Raw genomic sequence first — 21,460 nt, forward strand, 5'->3', positions numbered from 1 at the left:
TTTCTTCCTCTTTCCTCCTTATCCATTTTCCCTTTTGTAATGTGGATTTTTTTTTTTTTAGATTCTAAGGCTGCAGGCAGGGACTGTCTTGTTTATAACTGATTTTTATGCAATTGGCTGTGCTTTCTTTGGCCCAAGAGTAGGGTACAAATGCACCTAAATAAATAAATTAAAATGTGTTGATCTTTAAATTACCACAAGGATCTTTTGTTCTTTTTGCTTATGTAACTGTGCAAACAGCAACAAAACAATGATGATGATACGATGATGTGATAGTGAAGTGATTAGCAGTGAAGTGATAAGCAGCCATAACCGGAAGATGCAATGTGCTTCTGAGTTGCGTGAAGTACTCTGTGTGACATCACACCGCGTCTGACGTCACCCTGACCCTTAGCACCCAGGCTGGGTTGTCGCTGCATTCTTACTATGTTTTTGTCTGCCGGACAGGGTAGAAAGCTGCAGAGGGCATTGTGGCCACCTAAATGTATTATCTGGGAGAGAGTTAAAGCAGTTTACTACGGGCTGGGTGCTTCTCCATGACGACAATTTGAAAGCAGACAAGGCGGGTTGCGGTGCCAGGCTAAAGAAGCCACCCTTCCCCGGTCCCATTGGAGCAGCTACCGAGTCGAGAGCGCGAGTGACAGTTGGCGGCTGCCTCTGTTTACACCGGGGAAGGCCGCTTCCGGGTTGAGGGCCTGGAGCGGCGGTTCCCATGGCAACGCCCTTGCTTAGGCGCGCGCGCCGGCGCCGGCAATGACGCCCGGGGAGCTCCGCCCCCGCGGCCCTCCGAAGCGGCGTCTGATTGGCCCTGCGCGGGAGGAGACGCTGCCTCAGGAGGGAGAAGAGGCGACTTCCTCTCCTCCTCCCGCCCCCTCCCCCTCCTTCCCCGGCGCGGGGCCCGCTCCGTCTCCCCCGCCTCGCTGCTCTCCCGCCGCGGCCTCCCGCGAGCCGCCAAGATGGCGTCCGCCTTGGAGCAGTTCGTCAACAGCGTCCGGCAGCTCTCGGCCCAAGGTGACCGCCGGGGACCCGGGCTGAGGGGGCGAGGCCGGGTGGCTGGCGGGGTGTCAAGCGCGGGGACCCGCCGGGCGGCTCCGGCTCTCCTCGGCCCCCAACCCCGCACGTGAATGGCCAGAGCGAAAGCGGCCTGGTGGGAGGCGGCGGTGGCCGTGGAGGGGGACGTGGGTTCGAATCCCGCCCCTGGGTGGTGGTGGTGGGTGTCGGGGAAAGAAGCCCCCTGGCTGCCTTCGGGGGGGGGGAACGGGCGCGGCTCCCCCTTTTCGCGTGTCCCCCGCGGGGCGTTTTAGAATTAACCCCTTTAACGTTTGCCTCGTGCAAGGGATTTTTTTTTGGGGGGGGGTACAGATCCGACGCATGTTGTAAAGGCGGTGGGGGAAGAGGTTTAGGGATGGTTAGCGCTGGAACTCGTGGACAACTAGTGCAGTGTTTCCCAAACGTTTTTGGGCAACGGCACACCTGTTTACCGGAAAAAAATCTCGCGGCACACCACCATTAAAGCCCCGCCCCGTGACGTCAGCGCGCAGCGTCACGCCGGGAGGGACGCACAAAAGTGAAAGTTTTTTCCCTCCCCCTTGCCGGGGTGGGAGGAGGCAGCAGAGCGAGGGACTGAGGGACGGCGGCAGCTGAGGCGGCCACCCCTCGACGCCGTCCCAAAAGCCGCCAAAAAGCCCTAAAAAAAGAGGAGCAGCACAAAAAACACACCACACACGGGGGGCGTGTTCTAATTTGCTTCTAACTCCGGGTTAGAGCGCAGCACGTGGAGGATGGGTGGGGAAAGAGAGAGGAGGCGCACTGATAGAACGCCAGGCACGGGGGCCGCCAGGGAGAGCCAGCGCGCGCCCCACCCCGGACGCTCGCGGCCACCGCCATCCCTCCCTCCCAGGGAAGGCGGGATTAGAGCAAGCGCCCGGGCAGCAAGAAGCGCGCGCGCGCCGGCCCTGCCCTGGATCCCTCAGAACCGCCAGTCTCTGGGAAAGTGGGCTTGGCTTCAGAACTCTCAGGCAGCAGCACCCGCCGCCCGGCAAGGCTTCCCATTGGGAGGCGCGAATGCTTTAGTGGGCGGGGATTGGTGCAAATATAGGCAGGGCGGGCTGAGAGGAGGAGCCGCCGCCGAGGAGCAGCGACACCAGCAGCGTTTCCTCTCCCCCCTCCCCTCCCGTGTCAACAAGCGGGGCGCCTGCGCCGGGGGTTTGCGCGTCAGGCAGGCAGCCAGGCAGGCAGACGGCGAGAGCCCCGCGCTGGGCAGCCGCTGCTCGCCGCCGCCGCCCCGCGTCTCGCCGCCCGACTCGCCCGCCTCCCTCCCACGGCACACCAGCCGATGTCTCACGGCACAGTAGTGTGCCGCGGAACACCGGTTGGGAAACACTGAACTAGTGAGCCTAAGAAGATGAGAAGAGCCCTTGTGGATCAGGCCAGTGGCCCATCTCGCCCGGCATCTTACTTTCACAGTCAATGCACATTTGCCTGCGGGGAAACCAACACGCAGGACCTGAGCACAAGAGCATTTTCCAGCAACGGATATTCAGAAGCATTGCCGCCTCCAACTGTGGAGGCAAAGATTAGCCACCAAGACGAGTAGCCTTGTCCTCCGTGAATTTGTATACAGGTATTTGTCTTTCAAAGCCATGCAGGTTGGTGGTCATAGCCAATGTGGGAGAGTTACAGTTCAACTATGCGCTGCTTGACAATCTTTATCTGACATAAATCTTCCAACATTGGTGAATGGTGGAATTATAGAAATGCAGAGTTGGGAGGGACCCTGAGGGTCATCAAGTCCAACCCCCTGCAATGCAGTAATCTTAACAAAAGCATCCATGACAGATGGCCATCCAGCCTCTGTTTAAAAACCCCCAAGGAAGAAGGACCCACCACCTCTCGCAGGAGTCTGTTCCACTTCCAAACAGCTCTTAGTGTCAGAATGTTCTTTCTGATTTTAAGTCAGAATCTCCTTTCTTGTATCTTCAAGCCACTTGTTCAGGTCTTATGCTCTGGAGCAAGAGAAAACAAGCTTGCTCCATCTTGTTATGTGGCCGCCAAGACCACATAACACTGGTCCTGAAAGACCTACATTGGCTCCCAGTACGTTTCCGAACACAATTCAAAGTGTTCATGTTTACCTTTAAAGCCCTAAATGCCCTCGGCCCAGTATACCTGAAGGAGCGTCTCCACCCCCATCGTTCTGTCCAGACACTGAGGTCCAGCTCCGAGGGCCTTCTGGCGGTTCCCTCACTGCGAGAAATGAGGTTACAGGGAACCAGGCAGAGGGCCTTCTTGGTAGTGGCGCCCGCCCTGTGGAACGCCCTCCCATCAGATGTCAAAGAGATAAACAACTACCTGACATTTAGAAGACGTCTGAAGGTAGCTCTGTTCAGGGAAGTTTTTAATGTGTGACATTTTAATGTATTTTTAATCTTTGTTGGAAGCCACCCAGAGTGGCTGGGGAAACCCAGTGAGATGGGTGGGGTACAAATAATAAATTATTATTATCTTCCATGTCCCAACCCTTTAGATACTGGAAGCTGCCTTTCATAACTCCTCTCAGTCTCCTCTTACCCAGGCTAAACACACCCAACTCCCTCCATTGTTCCTCACAACAGATAAAAGCAAGGACCTCTTACGCAGCACTTAGTTAAAACTATGGAAATCGGTTCCCACGGGAGGCCGTGGTGGCTACCAATTCTCCTATGAGAAAAGGTTGCAGCATTTGGGACTTTTTAGTTCAGATCAAAGACAAGAGGTAACATAGTAGTTTATCAAGAAAGTGGGAAGAGAGAGGTTTTTCTCCGTCACTCAATGCTAGAACTTATGAACATCTAGATTAATAAAATGTATGTTTAAAAAAAAGAAGAACTTGTGAACATCTAACGAAGCTGAATGTTGGAAGATTCAGGACAGATAAAAGAAGGTCCTCCTTCACACAGTGCAGTTAAACTGGAATTTGCTTCTGCAGGAGGCAGTGGTGGCCCCCAACTTGGATGACTTTAAAAGAGGATGAAACACATTCATTGAGGACAAGGCGATCAGTGGCTACTAGCCACAATGGGTGTGTTGTACTACCACTGTCACATGTCATACTTCCAAATACCAGTTGCTGAGAATTGCAGCTCAGGAGAGTGCGATTGCATTCAGGTCCATCTTGCAGGCTTCCCTCGGACATCAGGTCAGCCACTGTGGGAACAGGATGCTGGACTAGATGAGCCATTGGCCTGATCCATCCGGTTCGCCTTATGTTCTTCTCATGTCCTGCTTGTGGGTTTTGCGGAGGCTCACCAACCCATGTTGCTGGCCGCTGTGGGATGCTGGGCTAGATGTGCCTTTGCTCCAATCTGCTTGGTGTTACGTTCTTATGATGCTCCTGCGACAATAATGCAGCCTTCAAACAAGCCTACCAATGTTACTGTCTGCAAAACATTTCTACCAGCTTGCTGGAATCACTAAAAAGGGATGGAGTGTGCTGTCTGTTCTGCAGCAGCCTGCTGTTTCTGTGCCGGGTGCTTGGTGTATATCTTAGGTGCAGAAGAGCAATGGAACCCTGCATCCTTCCTTCATCAACCACCTTATTCATCTGCATGGAATTCCTTTTTGGATATGGTTATCAAGCTAATGCTTAAATACAAGACTGTGATAATGTGTGCAGCCCTGAGCTCCTTGAGGGTTAAGAGGGATATAAATGCTAAAACTAGGTTTATTATTATTATTATTATTATTATTAATCATTTGTACCCTGCCAACCTGGCTGTGTTTCCCCAGCCACTGGGCGGCTTCTAACAAAATATTAAAATACAATAGCCTGTTAAGCATTAAAAGCTTCCCTAAAGATGGAGAAGTTTTCTTTTAGTGCCTTGCACCAGGGGGCTGTGACAGCTACTACTATTACTACTAACAGTAATTACTACTACTACTACTAATTATTGTTTTCCCCCTATGTTTTTAGCTATTCATATTTTCACCTATATGTCACCTTGAGTTCCTGCGGGGTTGAGTGGGGTGTCAATAAATGGATTCAAATAAATAACTACCATTGTTACTGGGGCTTTGAAGGTAAAGGTACCCCTGCCCGTACGGGCCAGTCTTGCCAGACTCTAGGGTTGTGCGCCCATCTCACTCTATAGGCCGGGGGCCAGCGCTGTCCGCAGACACTTCCGGGTCACGTGGCCAGCGTGACGAAGCTGCATCTGGCGAGCCAGAGCCACACACGGAAACGCCGTTTACCTTCCCGCTAGTAAGCGGTCCCTATTTATCTACTTGCACCCGGGAGTGCTTTCGAACTGCTAGGTTGGAAGGCGCTGGGACCGAGCAACGGGAGCGCACCCTGCCGCAGGGATTCGAACCGCCGACCTTTTGATCGGCAAGTCCTAGGTGCTGAGGCTTTAACCCACAGCGCCACCTGTGTCCCGGGGCTTTGAAGAATAACATTAAAAAGGACAGATTCCTAGCCAACAAGGAGCTTAGTCTACTTTTTGACAGTAGAAAAGGAATCTTAGAGAGATGAGGGTAGCAAGTGTGAGTAGTTACTAATCCTTAGGTTTGATTTTGAGCTACAAGCCTTGAGGTGATGGCTTTTGAGGAAGGCTTTGAAGTTGTTGGGGGGAGGGGAGAGATGGAACCATTCAGAGCAAGGCTTCAAGGCACAAGGGGAAGAATGAATGGGGGCAAGACGTGAATGGCCATCTTGCCAGAGTTATACCATGTTGACAGAGCATTAGGAAAACCCTGCCAGGAGAGCCTTTAAGTTTTATTTGAAGGTTTATGTCCGCAGACAAGGAAGTTTCTAGCACTAAGGTGAAACTGTGACACTCCCTTGATATTTTCACTATCTTTTTTTTTTTTTACTGCTGTTGTTTTGCTATGTTATTATAAAATTATTTTTGTATAGTTTGTTTGAAATGTATTCCTGTTTTCTGTGTTGTTAAGCCACTTTGAGCATATTTTTGTAGGAAAGCAGCATACAAATAAAAGGAAGGAAGGAAGGAAGGAAGGGAATAGATGCTACCAAAACAAGCCAGCCCTATCTCAGCACAGCTCTGTTCTTGCTCACTCTTCGAAACATCTTGCTGCATCTGCTCAGCATTTGTTAAGTCAGGGTTTCCAGAGATAAGATGGGCAGTGTTACATGCATAGGAACAAAGGCTCAATGTCTATAGGGGATTTTCAGGGTTAATCAGGGATCCGAAGTGAATAATCCTGCAAGTTCTTTTCAGACACAGGCTGACATTTTGCATTGAACTTTGTGGCAATTGGAAAAGGGGTGCCAGCATGTTGGGGAGGGGTGAGAAGTGTTGGGGAGCACGTCTTTCAAACGTTTTGTGCGCTATGTTTTACTGGTGTGGTTGTTTTTAAACAGCAGTGTAGAGCAGGGAACCTGCAGCCCTCCAGATGTTGGTGGAATCTCAACTCACATCAGCCCCTTCCCAGCTTGCCCAGTGGTCAGGGATGATGGGAATTGTAGCCAGAAGCATTTGGAATGCCAGAAATTAGCCATCACTAGTCTAAATAATGGTTCATCTTTCAGAGAGGAAGGAGTATATGTCTTACAAAAAAGATACAATTTATGCTGCCATTCTGTTCTCTGATTCGTACCCAAACCTTGCAGTCGAAGGTTATGGGGCGTCTTGTGCATGTGACTCTTCTGCTGATGAGGGCTTCGTAGTGTTGATCTAACTAGTAAAGCTTATGTGTGAATGAGAAACACTGAGTGTCTTATGCATACTGTAGAAGTTAAGATTAATCTCCCCAAAATTGTTTAAACTCAGGTTATACTCTGCATACACATAATTTTTAAAAATCTTGCCAGTCTCTGAAATATGCATTGTGTTTAATGATAACTTCTATGCACTTTGCAAAGCAGTTGGGGAAAAAGCGTCCTAGTGAAGAGATGGTAATTTGAGGGGGGGGGGGGTCAGACCTGTTTGAATCATTAGAATAGCTTCACAGTGTTCTGTAGAACCTAATGTAGGTTTTTTAATCTTTAGCACAGCTATATGTCTTGCAGGACCCCCAACCCCACGCCAGCTACCACTTAAAGATTCTGCATGCAGTAACATGTATCTTGTTTGGGACTGTTAATTGGAACAAAGGGAAGCTTTAAGGTTGTCTATGTTCTTTAAAAATAACTAGCACTCATGCTTTCTAATTTTGCTCCTAGTCACTTTTGACTGAGCCAAAGTAATATTTCGTATTTGTGATCGTTAGTTTTGAATTTGGAGCACAGCTTTGTGTACCTGCAATAGATGTGCTCAGAGCTGTAAAAAAATTTTCGTACTCCTAGGAATCCAGGTGTGAAAGCATTTGCATGCTTTTTTTAAAAAGCTCAGTTTTCTTGGAGGATTCACATTTTCTTTATTTAAATATATAAGCAACATTGTACCGTACATTTTTTTTTGCATTATGGAGGGGAAAATGTCAGGCTTGAAGGATCTATTTTTTCCTAGATCCCTGAGATCCACTAACTAGAGCCAGATTTTTGCATAGTACTGTAGCTGAGTGCACAGACCTCCACTTGAATACACGCATACCCCAATAATTTGTTTTGTTACCAGCTGTCAACCTTGTCACATAAAAATCCCCTCCTCATCCCCCACTCCAACTTTCCTTCATTTTAGAAGCCAGTGACAGAGGCTTTCAGTTGTTGTCATTGTTAAAATGACTGGCAGTCAGAAGCCCTTGCTGGGCTGCTGCACATCACCCAGATATCTGATGCTAAATCCAAATCTACTTTTGCCCAGCCTGCTCTATATAAATGCTTCATCTAAGGTTTGAGGAAAGACTTGTATTATTTTTTCACTAGCTGGCCTAGGATTTCAGCTGTGGTGCTGTCCATGGTATTTCATGTGCCTCGGGATTTTCAGTCTCTTCCCTCAAATTCCAGCTCTTTCAATCTGAAAATTAAACCCTCTACAAAAGTGAAGCATAATTCAGATTATATTAGAATCTACTTAAACTCCCACAAACTCATGCTCTTGCTTATTTAAAGCTTGGAGACTAGGGATATCTAATATGATGCTCTCCAGATCTTGTTGGACTCCAAACCCCATCAGTCCCAGCCAGCACATCTGGAAGGCACCAAGTTGGCTGTCCCTGTTGCATTCTCATGCTGCACTTAACTTTGGGAGCTTCCAATTTGCTGGACAATTTAAAAATACAGTTTGCCTTTCCCAACCTTGGGTGCCCAGATATTTTTGGCCTACAACTCCCACCATCCCTGACCACTGGTCCTGTGAGCTAGGGATCATGGGAGTTGTAGGCCAAAAACATCTGGGGACCCAAGGCTGAGAACCACTGGACTCTAATCCTTGTTTCCCAAGCTGCCTTCCAGCTAGTGGTGATTGCCACACCTTATGACAGTGGATTCTCAAGCGTCGTGTGAACTGGAGGTGGGGAGATGGTCTGTAGCACCCCGTTCTCTTGCACTTCCTTACCCGGAGCTCTGAGCTCAAGTTCTGTATGGTGTCGTGATGGGTTGTTGTCGATGGTGTTGAGTAGGAGGGGCACTAATTTAGTTTCGGCTGGGGGCAGTGGTAGAGGGGTTCACCTGGTGTCTGCAGAATACAGTGGTGCTTTGCAAGACGAAAAGAATCCGTTCCGCGATTCTCTTCATCTAGCGGTTTTTTCGTCTTGCGAAGCAACCCCATTAGCAGCTAAGCGGATTAGCGCTATTAGCGATTTAGCGGCTTAGCGGCTATTAAAGGCTTAGTGGCTAAGCTGTTAAAAGGCTATTAACGGCTTAGCGGCTTTGAAAAAGGGGGGGAGCGGGGGGAAATGGTGAGACTCGCAATACGTTTTCATCTTGCGAAGCAAGCCCATAGGGAAATTCGTCTTGCGAAGTGCCTCCGCAACGGAAAACCCTTTCGTCTAGCGGGTTTTTCGTCTTGCGAGGCATTCGTCTTGCGGGGCACCACTATAATAGCAAAGGAGGCAATCAGTTTTATCTGCAGCACCTGTTAAAACACCTCTCTCTCTCTCTCTCTCTCTCTAGAAGGCACCCATTGCCTTCCATTATTCCATTGTATTCCGTCATAGAATTGTAGAGTTGGAATATATCTCTCTTCTTCCGTAAGAGGCTTTTCACCACTCCAAAAGTAGTTATGAAGAGCCAATCAGTGCAAACAGGTTCAGCTCAAAATATAGCTAAGGTTCATTTGCAGCACACACATGCCCTTCTCTTCTCTGCCCCTTTTTTCATTTCCTAGATCGTAACAGCAGTGCTTCAAAGATAGGTGTGTCCTTCCCCTCTAGTATAGCTCACAGAGGAGAAAGGATACATGTGAAGCATTGTCTTCTCACTCATTGGCCAAGATAATGGTGCTGATCATATTTCCATGGCTGATCATATTTCCATTTCATGCAGAAGGTCCCTGGTTCACTCCCTGATTTCCCCAGGTAGGACTGGGCAGGGCTTCTCTCTGAAATCTTGGAGAGATGCTGCCAGTCAGTGTCAGAAGTACTGACCAAGGTGAGCCAAAGGTCTGACTTGGTGCAAGGGAGCCTCCTATGTCCTTGCACTTGGTGCAAACTCAGAGGGTACATAAAGGTGCGACAGGGAGCCTTTGCTTTATATACTTTTATTGAGCTGAAATGTAACAGCCCCTTTTTCTTGTTCCAGGGCAAATGACTCAGCTTTGTGAACTGATCAACAAAAGTGGAGAACTGCTAGCAAAAAACCTCTCTCACCTGGATACAGTGCTCGGTGCCCTGGATGTTCAAGAACACTCCTTAGGGGTTCTTGCAGTCTTGTAAGTTACTTTCCTTCATTTGAAATTTTTGAATTGAAGGTTTGAAAGGGTGTACGGACTTGCTGTATGCGAGTTTTTACATTTTTATTCATGAAGGTTGCAGATTACTCTGCTTCCATTGCAAGAAATGTTAGAATGTGCAGATTGAAGCAATGGTTCATTGCCTTTGGAGCAGTCCTATTCTGCATTCTGGCAGCTTTTAAGAGCTGTGCCCATTTTCACGTGAGAGCTCCTGTTAAAACGTGGGTTCTCTCTTCGTTTTCAGGTTCGTGAAGTTTTCCATGCCCAGCGTCCCTGACTTCGAAACGTTATTCTCGCAGGTCCAGCTTTTTATCAGCACTTGTAATGGGGAACACATTCGATACGCAACAGACACTTGTGAGTTACTTCGGCAGCCTTGCATCTTGCCACGTTTGATGTGTTCCCTTTGTGGGGCTGCTCACTCTTTCTTTTTCTTGTTTTGTTGTCTCTAGTTGCTGGCCTGTGTCACCAGTTAACCAATGCCCTTGTGGAGCGGAAGCAGGTAAACAAGCCCAAACATGCTCCAGATTCTCTTTAGGGTGCTGGGCTAGTATGTGTTTTCTGGCCAATTAAATTTTGCCCTTCCTCATGCACTAATTCTGAACCTTTTCTCTTTTCTGTTGGTATGTCTCTGTTCACTTCTTTGGAGTATGTTGCACAATATAACTTTGCTGTTTTCAGACTAGAGGAGGTATTTTTATGCTGACCCTGGGACCAGCAGTATGTTTCCCAGCCCTTCCAATGCCTGGGATACAGCAGAACCACCTTGCCATGTTAGATCACTGGGCCTGGTAGATCACTGGCATCATCAAAGGAGGCCTTGCAGATCGCATTCCAACCTGTTGAGTGTCATCTGGCACCAGTAGAGAGAGGGGCCTTCTTCATGGTAGTGCCTACCCTCTGGGGTGCCCTGCTCCTTTTGGGGGGGGGGGAGACACTAACGAATTGGTGCCTCTGCCATTTAGTAAAAACTTTATTTACCGTTGCTTTTCTTTCAAAAATGAAAATCAGCGTGACTTACAAAAAATGAACATTAAAACAGAATTAATTGGTATTTGTATAATTGGGGTAATATTGGGGTAATATTGGAAAACCAGTACAAATTATTGGGGGGGAACCAAGGATCGAAGAGCCTAAAATACATACACACACACATCCTACCCTGCTAAAATTAACATCCAATACTTGGGTGAAAAGGGACGCGGGTGGCGCTGTGGGTAAAACCTCAGCGCCTAGGACTTGCCGATCGCATGGTCGGCGGTTTGAATCCCCGCGGCGGGGTGAGCTCCCGTCATTCGGTCCCAGCTCCTGCCCACCTAGCAGTTCGAAAGCACCCCTAAGTGCAAGTAGATAAATAGGTACCGCTTTATAGCGGGAAGGTAAATGGCGTTCCGTGTGCTGCTCTGGTGCCGGTTCGCCAGAGCAGCTTCGTCACGCTGGCCACGTGACCCGGAAGTGTCTGCGGACAGCGCTGGCTCCCGGCCTCTAGAGTGAGATGAGCGCACAACCCTAGAGTCTGACAAGACTGGCCCGTACGGGCAGGGGTACCTTTACCCTTTACCTTACTTGGGTGAATGAGAGTGTTTTCGCCTGCCACCTAAAAATTGCTAGTGATGGCACCAGGTGTGCCTCCCTGGGAAGAGTGTTCCATAGAAGTGGGGCCACCACTGAAATGACTCATTCTCGGGCCCTCCCTGATAATTTACTCTGTTTCCTTTTGCTCTTTTATCAGTGATGCTTGTTTCTCTGTTTTAAATGATTTGAACCTTTGTTTTCCTTTTGTGATCTGCTGCAAGATTTCTTTTGAATGTAAGCGGTAGAGAAATGTTATGTATTAGATTAAAGTCAGTTGTCGGTGGCTTTTCGTTTATAAGTGCTGCTGCTAGGGTCCCTTGGGGAGGCTTCCCTAACGGAGACCTGTTACCTTTCCGACAGCCCCTGCGAGGAATTGGCATTCTCAGGCAAGCCATAGACAAGATGCAGATGAACACCAACCAGCTGACCTCAATACATGCAGATCTTTGCCAGGTAAGGGAATCCGGAAGACTAACAGGCTGAGTGGTTCTGCTTCATGGGTGCTCACAGTGCAGGAAGCTTCAGCAAAACATCCTCACGATCCCTTCCAGCCATGTATATTCCAGTGAATACCATAATTTTCGCTCCATAACACGCACTTTTTTGCTCCTAGAAAGTAAGGGAAAATGCTTTAAAGCGACCTACGGAGGAGCCGGGGAGAAGGGAGGGAAGGAGAGGCATGGCAGCAAAGCGGGCAGCAGCCACTTACACGGGAGGAGGGATAGACGGGAGCCATAGCGAGCCGGAAGGAGGCAGGCAATTCAAAGCCAGCAGGCGCTTTTAAAAGCGTTGCGTAGCCAGCAACAGCTGCTGCAGCCTCAGCTAGCAAAGGTCTGCGCGCTCTCTAAATGGAGCAATGAGGCTGCGCGCCGGGGACAGGAGAGCATGGGATGAGGGAGAGGGGGAAATTACGCGTCCCCAGCGTCTCAGCTGATCCGCTGGCTGCTTGAGCGCGCTGGGGACGGGAGGGCACGGGATGAGGGAGAGGGGGAAATGCATGTCTCCCAGTGTCTCAGCTGATCCGCTGGCTGCTTGAGCGCGCTGGGGACGGGAGGGCACGGGATGAGGGAGAGGGGGAAATGCATGTCTCCCAGCGTCTCCCCTGATCCGCTGGCTGCTTGAGCAGGGGACAAGAGGGCATAGGATGAGGGAGAGGGGGAAATTACGCAGAATAGACTGGATAGGTTTGAGCACATGAGCAGGACTTGGATTGCAGGGGATTCGCCATTAGCTGTGTAAAGCAGCAAAGAGGGAGAGAAGAGAAGGAGCAAAGTGGGAGAGGAGAGGAGCTGCTTACCCTGCTGTGAGCGGCTGCTGTCCGGTTGGCTCCTTTAAAGCAACAGTGCTCTTTCCGTCCCTCCTCCCCGCTCAGCTTGCAGAAAAGCTCCTTCTCCACACACCCCACGCGAGCTCCTTCTCCCCTTAAACCCCTCGCCTGCATTATTAGCAGCATCCTTCTCCACACACCCCACGCGTGTTCCTTGTCCCTTGAGTGCTTTCCCTTCCCTCCCCACTTAAAACGTGGTTACAAAGCATGGATCCTCAGGATTTTTGAATTGGGCTACCCCAAACTCACCATCAGATCACATGTCTGTGGCCACAGCATGAGGCACAAAAATCATACATCCACTGTTTCGTTTAGAATTTTTTTTCTTGTTTTCCTCCTCTAAAAACTACATGCGTGTTATGGTCTGGTGCGTGTAATAGAGCGAAAAATACGGTAGCTTGAAACCAAAGTAAAGGCTCATCAAGTATGTCTGCTGCTTGCTGTGCTGCTGCAGAACTTCTGAGTCACAGCGACTTTTCCTGCAGCCCTGCAGAGTTCCTTACAAAGCTAGCTGTTCATAGTGGGCAGTTGGTCAACACTGACATGGCATCTCCCAGTTTATCTTTTGACTCAACCCCGGGAATAGATAAAGTTGTTTACAGCAATAAGGTATTCCAGATACTTTGTGCCGACAGTAGCCTTGCGACTCCAGGTAATTGTGTGAATTGGCATCAAGTCACTAATAATAATAATAATAATAATAATAATAATAATAATAATAATAATAATAATTTATTATTTATACCCCGCCCATCTGGCTGGGCCTCCCCAGCCACTCTGGGCGGCTTCCAAAAGAATATTAAAATACTATAATACATCAAACATTAAAAGCTTCCCGAAACAGGGCTGCCTTCAGATGTCTTCTAAAAGCCTGGTAGTTGTTGTTCTCTTTGACATCTGGTGCGAGGGTGTTCCACAGGGAAGGCGCCACTGCCGAGAAGGCCCTCTGCCTGGTTCCCTGTAACTTGGCTTCTTGCAGTGAGGGAACCGCCAGAAGGCCCTCGGTGCTGGACCTCAGTGTCCAGGCAGAACGATGGGGGTGGAGATGCTCCTTCAGATATACTGGACTGAGGCCATTTAGGGCTTTCAAGGTCAGCACCAACACTTTGAATTGTGTTTGAAAACGTACGGGGAGCCAATCTAGGTCTTTCAAGACCGGTGTTATGTGGTCTCTGCGGCCGCTCCCAGTCACCAGTCTAGCTGCCGCGTTCTGGATTAGTTGTAGTTTCCGGGTCACCTTCAAAGGTAGCCCCACGTAGAGCGCATTGCAGTAATCCAAGCAGGAGATAACCAGAGCATTTCAGTCTGGCTCCAGAGATGAGACAAGCTGTTAGAGGATCTGTAATGCCATGCTTTAAACAAACATAAAGCCTAACCAGAAAAGTACCAAATAGAAACAAACAACGCTTAACGCACCTTTGTATGACATGCATAACCTTGAGTGGTTCGGTGTGCAACAGTTAACGTGCTTTAGCAAAGGCATGAATAATAGTGGGAAGGCAGTCAAAAGTTCTAGTAAACCTACATTAACCCAGTTTTTTGAAAGAGTTATTCAAGCATCCTGATGAAGCCATTTGCATGTTTTGTAAATGCAGTTGTGACCACCCCCTAATCCAGTCATGGCCAAACTTGGCCCCCCAGCTGTTTTGGGACTACAACTCCCATCATCCTTAGCTAACAGGACCAGTGGTCAGGGATGATGGGAATTGTAGTCCCAAAACAGCTGGAGGGCCAAGTTTGGCCATCACTGCCCTAATCTCACTCTCTCCTGACTGCCAATGCAATGGTCCATATTTCTCAGGAGTCCAAATTATTAGGGTTATTTCACTCAACGGGGCTGAGACTCCCAGCATCTCGTTCTCTCGTGAGGTTTCATAATGTAATTCTGTTAGCATTTTGCCACGACTTGTGATTAAAGCTCTGTTCTTAAAGCAGGAAAGATTGGATTTGAACAAAGGCAGCGTGTGAAAGTGGCTGGTTGGTTTGCTTTTTTGGTAACTCTGGTCTGTTTTGTTTCAGCTCTGTTTGTTAGCAAAATGCTTTAAACCTGCCCTTCCGTATCTAGATGTGGACATGATGGATATTTGTAAGGAGAATGGGGCTTACGATGCAAAGCACTTTCTATGTTACTACTACTATGGTGGAATGATATACACTGGGCTGAAGAACTTTGAAAGAGCACTGTACTTCTATGAGCAGGTAACTTCCCCCGCCTCACCCATGTGTTGAAGGAGAGCTCTCTGTGCCTCAGGAGGGGTCAACTTCAGTCTGTAACAGCTCTGTTGATAGGCGCATCAGAAGCTACTAGATTTCCCCAGTCATTTCTGGTTGCAGCAAGAGCCTGCAAATAATGCAAAAGAAGACTTCCTCCACTTACAAAACCTATCCTCACCTGGAGACAATTCTTCGCACCCATAACAGTATAGGCCGTTAGCAAGTCTGTGCTGTGATTCAGCATAGTTCAGGAACAAAGGAAAAAACATGTCTGCTTCCCTTCGTGTCCAGCAAAAGCAACATACAACGGAAGTTCCCAGCAGACTGTGCTGGACGTAAACAGGCATGTGATACACAACAGTCATGCCTGAGCCTTTTAAGGTGGAATGAAACTATATCCTAACAGTGTTCCCTTTAACTGACGCTTCTGCCTAACAAATGGATTGATATACAGTATTGGGGGAGGGGGACCTATTTCAGTCTGAGGGCATATCCCCTTCTGAGTGATCTTGCGAGGGCCACAGGTCAGTGACAGAGGCAAAAGTGGGCGGAACAATGGATGTAAATGTTACCTTGAGTACAATAGGCTTGTTTCTGCGCACGCACACACACACCCCTCTCTCCATCCAGTCAAGCAAGAGGCCTGATCAGAGTTCAGGGAACGTATCCCAGCTGGGCAAAATCACCCAGGGTGCAAAACAGGGACGTGGTCCGGGGGAGAGTTCCAAAGGCCAGATGGACAGGCTTTGGGGCTGCATTTGTCCCCTGCAGCTGAGGTTCCCCACACCTAGTACAGTGGTACCTCGCAAGACGAATGCCTTGCAAGACAAAAAACTTGCTAGACGAATGGGTTTTTTGAGCTGCTTCGCAAGACGATTTTCCCTATGGGCTTGCTTCGCAAGATGGAAACGTCTTGCAAGTTTGTTTCCTTTTTCTTAACACCGTTAATACAGTTGCGACTTGACTTCGAGGAGCAACTCATAGCACGCGGTGTGGTAGCCTTTTTTGAGGTTTTTAAAGACTTTGGTGATTTTTGAAGCTTTTCCAAAACTTTCCCGACACCGTGCTTCGCAAGACGAAAAAAATCACAAGACGACAAAACTCGCGGAACGAATTAATTTCGTCTTGCGAGGCACCACTGTATACAGCTATAAAAGGGAAGGAACAAAGGGAAGTGACCAAGCCGTTCCCATATATACCATTCCTTGTTTCTTCCGAGAAAATGTTTGGGAACCCAAGAGCAAGCATTGATTTAGGATTGTGGTTTGTTTGGAAGGAAACAGAAGTTTGTTTCTCTACTGGAGTACACAAGGAGCAACGGGGGAGAGCTTTTTCTGCATGTGCACAGGATAATCTGCTTGACCATGGCTCACGGATTAGGACTGCATGCAAATGCAGCCCCTCTCTCTGTGTGTGTTTGTTTCTGGTGATTTTCATATGCTCCCTTCATTTTTCTTTTCTTTTACAGGCTATAACAACTCCTGCCATGGCAGTCAGTCATATTATGTTGGAATCCTATAAAAAGTATATCCTAGTTTCATTGATACTACTTGGCAAAGTGCAGCAACTGCCGAAGTATACCTCCCAGATAGTGGGCAGGTTCGTTAAGGTAAGACTCCAGAAACCCTGTACTGGTGCATTGTTATTTTTTAAGGCAAAACTGTGATGGAGGAGGAGGAGAACTTTAATTGCAGTAGTTCTTGGGCCATAGCAGTGCAAAAAAAGTGGAAAAAATTAAAGCAGAAAATGGATTTTACAGGAACAGGCATCAAAATCAAAACTTGCTATTTAAAATTGAGCATTAGTAAAAGTAATAATTGGAATTAATAAAATGAATGGGCAAAGCTGTGCAGTTGGAGTTGTCTGTTTTCTCTCCTGCTTTTAGGAAAAAACAAAAGAACAGGAGATTTTTGGGAATAGCAGACTCATTCCAGGTTATAAGGAGAAGAGGTGTTGCTCAGTAGTGGTGCATAACCTTTGCCGTCCAGGTCCTCTATTCAATCCCTGGCATCCCCAGCTAACAATGATTTTGGGTAGCAGAGGTGGGGAAATCCTGGGCCCTTGGAGAGCTGCTTCCAGCCAGAGCAGGCAGTACTGGGCTAAAGAGACCAGTGCTTTGTGTTGGGATAAGACAACTCTTGAGATGAGTAGCTCCCAATGGGGGTCCTCATTGGTGTTTTGAGTTGCCCTTCTCTGCATTTGAAAAAGTCTTATTTTGCTTTCTCATCACAGCCACTTAGCAACGCCTACCATGAATTAGCGCAAGTGTATGCAACCAATAAGCCCTCGGAGCTACGGAATCTGGTGAATAAGCACAGCGAGACCTTCACCAGGGATAATAATATGGGTTTGGTGAAGCAGTGCTTGTCATCTCTCTATAAAAAGAACATTCAGAGGCTAACTAAGGTGAGTCATCCACTCTGCTGTATTCTTATGAGTCCTTGGGAACATTATGCAGGTGTGTCTTAACTGAGGGTATTTTGCCACCTGGCAAAATTGCTTGTCTGGTTCTCATGGGTGCTTTCATAAAGTCTAAAATGTTACCTGCCGACAGCATCACACACCTGGCTTCTGATTATCCTGGCTTCTGCCCTTTTGCAGGCTTTCAGGGTGGTCCTGGGTGTGCTGTACAGGATGCTAGTCCCCCATGGGAGTTGGTCAGAGTTTGCAGAAATCTCTAATGAATCTGCTCTGCTTCTGGATTTCAGACATTTTTAACACTGTCGTTACAAGACATGGCAAGTAGAGTGCAGCTATCGGGGCCTCAGGAAGCAGAAAAATATGTCCTTCATATGGTAAGGAATGTTGCTTTTTGAACGAAATGTCAAGTTGGATTTAGTTGAACGTCCCTTTTCTGCATATATTGCTTTCAGTAGCGATCAGGCTAATTGCAAACAATTGAAACTAAAGATCATATGGAATATGCAAAACTTCTGGACCTAACATATACAGAGTAAGAGAACAAGAAGAACATATGTTTAAATAAGATTGGAAAATGTTTATTGAATATAGGGAGGAGAATTGTGCTTATTTGAAAATGTGGGCAGCATTAAGATAAAGTCAACAGTGTAAATAAGTTTTGATGGATGTAATAATGGAATACTGAATGGTTTAGTTTATCTAAAATATGCAGGGATTTATGTCATGCAAAATGAACCATGGAAAGAGAAGAAGGGAAGTCATTGACATTTTAAGATTGCTTAAATGAATATTCTAAAATGTTAAACAGAAAATTAAAAAAAATATATAGGGGGGAAAAGTAACTGGAGGTCACTGCAAGTAGTCAACATTAACCAGCACAATAGGATGATAATGAATATTCCTAACAACTTAATTTACCAGGATAGGCAAAGTTATTATGATATTATGATAGCACAAATCAAAACGTATTGATCTTCATGTCAAAACAAGGGTGTTTTTTAAATTTTACTTTATTATTATTATTATTATTATTATTATTATTATTATTATTATTAGACCACACATTCCTGGTTATGCGATGGGGAGGACTTCCTTTCTTGGAGGTTTTGCTGTTAGTTAAGAAGCAGGAAATACAGGCAGTTGGAGGGTCTTCTGGGTGGGATGGCAGAGGCAAGATGAAACAGGAACAGCACCCAAATCATAAAACACTAAAATCTTGTTATTTCAGATAGAAGATGGCGAAATCTTTGCAAGTATTAACCAGAAGGATGGTATGGTATGTTTCCATGACAACCCTGAAAAGTACAACAATCCAGCTATGCTTCACAATATCGATCAGGAGGTAAATAACCCTTCATTTTCACCTCGGTTATGGTTGCCATGAGCAGCAGAATGAGTCAGTAGAACAGCAAGCTCTGTGGCACATTATGAATTCCCTATTAATTCTTTAAAAAAAGCATGCAAATAGCTAGCACAACCCAGAGCTGGTTCTAGTCACTGCTGTGCCAGCTTTCGAATTTTCTGGGAGGTGTTCTGATTTAACTCACAGGAGATCATTGAAAATCATTCCCGCCCGCCCTCCTGCCAGGAAGTCTGAACCAGCATAGTTCATTCTGTCCCCACCCTCCTCTTTCTCCTGTATGGACAGAGCCCACCCCCAGAATCTTCCAGCCTCCCAGTTAAAGCCCTTGGGATGTATTCAGGCAGTGAATTTATGGAAAGCAGGCACTTAAACCGATGCTGCTTATGAAGTTGAAAGGCAAGATTCTAGTATTTTGGATATAAGAGGGAGAGAGAGCTAATTTAAATGGCGCTGCTGAAAAATCTCTGCATGTTTACTCTCCAATAAGTCGCCCTGAGTTTCATAGGCCTTGCTTCCAGGTGTGTGTTCATAAGATGGCAGTCCTCTAAGCTGCGAATCAATCACTGAGCCAAGTGCAAAATAGTGGCTGGGGTCCTGGTGCAGATTGCTGCAGTTAAACCACTGGGCATCAAGGAACCCTCCTGCAGACCACCCAGACACCTTTCAACAGATCCTCTTCCACCTTCTGTCTGTTCCTGCCATAGAAACAGCTGAGGGGATGGGCCAAATTCCTTCCTTTCCCTTGGTCGCTGCATTTCAGTATTGATTGTGGCTTTGGGCAGCGGTAACTTCCTGGTGGTTACCTTGACCGGCCCAGTGAAAACGCATTCAATGTTCTCTTCTTCCTTGCTGCCCTGCCCCGGATGCCTGGGTTCTTAGCAACAAACGCGTATTTGTAACAATACCCAAATCTGTACAGCAGCAGTCTTGAAGCGAATGGCAACGGAGAGGATAAAGAGTTCAAAGTGGTTACTGGGATGGATTCCAAGATTCTGGCAAGCAGGTTATATATGTGGTGCCTGGGAATTCTGACACACGTCTGACCATAGGGCTTCAATGTGGATGATGAAGCTAACAAACTGTGACTGTCCTGTATAATCTGACTCTCCCCAGATGCTGAAATGTATAGAGCTTGATGAGAGACTGAAAGCCATGGATCAGGAGATCACTGTGAACCCTCAGTTTGTGCAGAAGGTAAGTGGCAGGACTCAGCTCTGTTTGGCCTTTTTCATAGAATCATAGAATTGTAGACTTGGGAGAGACATTGAGGACCAACTAGTCCAGCCCTCTGCAATGCGGGAATATGCAGTTGCTGGATTCACAAGGACACGTTTCTCTTTGTCACCCCCAAATTACAGCTCTTTTTACCTGACTGAAACATGAGCCAAGAAATGGCTTTAGAGTAATTTCCAATGTTTAGAAAAATCACATGGGGAAGAGGGAAAGAGGCGTTGATTGTTAAACTACTCTGGGAATTGTAGCTCTCTGAGGGGAACAGGAGTCTCCTAACAACTCTCAGCATCTTTCACAAACTGCTACAGCTCTCAGGATCTTTGGGGGAAGCTGTGACTGTTTAATGTTGTATCATAGTGCTTTAAATGTATGGTGCGAATGTGGCCTGTACTTTTTCTTATTGCCTGTGTTTTGGAAGTAGGTACTAACAACTTTTCCCTTTCCTTGACAGAGTATGGGCTCCCAGGAAGATGAATCAGGAAGCAAACCATCCAGTTATTCTTGAAAATCACATTTTACTTGCTACTCTGTCATAGAGCAACAAAAAACAGAAAAAAACAAAAGAACCACCTTTAGGATCAGAGTGTTAAAAAAAGAAAGAACTGTTTCGCTTGGACATTGAGCAAAATTAAAATGATGTCTTCTCAGTACTGTGTGATTCCCCAAATATTCTCTGCAAGGAAAGGAAAAATCTCATTCTGTTGTGGATTTATCTTGAGGTTAACATCGTTATTGCATTAAATAATTTACTTTTTGTTTTACATGGCTTTGTTTTCATAATGGCCCTTCTTTTCCTCCATGAGACATTCAAGAAGTTTTATGTTGCTTCTTCAGGGAACAAGACAGGGCTAGTTGCTCTAAAAGCATTTTTTTTTTTTTTTGCCTCATTTGTTTGAAATACAACCTTTCTGAATGAACTTTGTATATAAGCAGGATAGCTTATTATTAAGGGAGGGGGAATGGTTTATTCTCCCCCCCCCCCGTGTGCGCGCCTAATTAAACTGGTACATACCTTTACTTGGTGGTAGCTATTACTAGATTAAAGACTCCTCAAATCTGACTGGCAAGGGATGAATGGAGAATATTCTCCCAGATTGTACCTGCCTCTCCCATTTCTAAAGCAGAGAAGCTGGCCTCGTGCTAGACCTTTTGATAAGGGAGCCTGTGAACTGCCCACCATGAACAGAAACTTCTGCCTGGCTAACAGCCACTGGCTCCACCTGCTGCTTCCCCTTCTCAGCCTCTCAGCTGGGCTTCTCCCATCACGACCACTTGCTTATTCCAGCCCTACCTGGCTTGATCAAAAGCTAGAGAGGAGGTGCTGTTGTGGTCCTGCAGCACCCAGTACATTCTAGGGCATCTCTCTTAAATGACGTACAGTACAGGAGTACAAAATGATCCCGCCATCCTTAAGAACAAGGATCTGTCTTAAAGCCACACATTCGAAATCAGTCCAGCCAATGGAATTTAGTCGCCCATGTGTGGTTCAGAATTGATGACTGCGATCCGCTTTGGCATGGAAGGTCCGAGTGAATCGTTTCCGTGGCTGGTGTGGTT

The 21,460-nt window shown here is 47.0% G+C and overlaps 1 protein-coding gene across 1 annotated transcript; it reads left to right on the forward strand.

Annotated features, from left to right (window-relative positions):
* The first annotated feature begins 831 nt into the window (after positions 1 to 831).
* COPS3 (COP9 signalosome subunit 3) lies at positions 832 to 20,664 on the forward strand. The gene is made up of 12 exons (XM_028705781.2): positions 832 to 1,011; positions 9,620 to 9,749; positions 10,015 to 10,127; positions 10,223 to 10,272; positions 11,706 to 11,798; positions 14,692 to 14,871; positions 16,355 to 16,495; positions 17,119 to 17,292; positions 17,595 to 17,681; positions 18,536 to 18,649; positions 19,784 to 19,864; positions 20,355 to 20,664. The coding sequence occupies exons 1-12, from the start codon at positions 957 to 959 to the stop codon at positions 20,406 to 20,408; spliced, it is 1,272 nt and encodes a 423-aa protein (XP_028561614.1). The 5' UTR covers positions 832 to 956; the 3' UTR covers positions 20,409 to 20,664.
* The last annotated feature ends 796 nt before the right edge of the window (positions 20,665 to 21,460 follow it).

Source organism: Podarcis muralis, chromosome 14 (assembly GCF_964188315.1).
Source record: "Podarcis muralis chromosome 14, rPodMur119.hap1.1, whole genome shotgun sequence".
Lineage (NCBI taxonomy): Eukaryota > Metazoa > Chordata > Lepidosauria > Squamata > Lacertidae > Podarcis > Podarcis muralis.

Coding starts and splice junctions, on each gene's coding strand:
- COPS3 (XM_028705781.2), top strand. CDS start 957: ATGGCGTCCGCCTTGGAGCAGTTCGTCAACAGCGTCCGGCAGCTCTCG. Junction 10,273..11,705: donor CCCTTGTGGAGCGGAAGCAG/GTAAACAAGCCC, acceptor CCTTTCCGACAG/CCCCTGCGAGGAATTGGCAT. Junction 18,650..19,783: donor TTCACAATATCGATCAGGAG/GTAAATAACCCT, acceptor GACTCTCCCCAG/ATGCTGAAATGTATAGAGCT.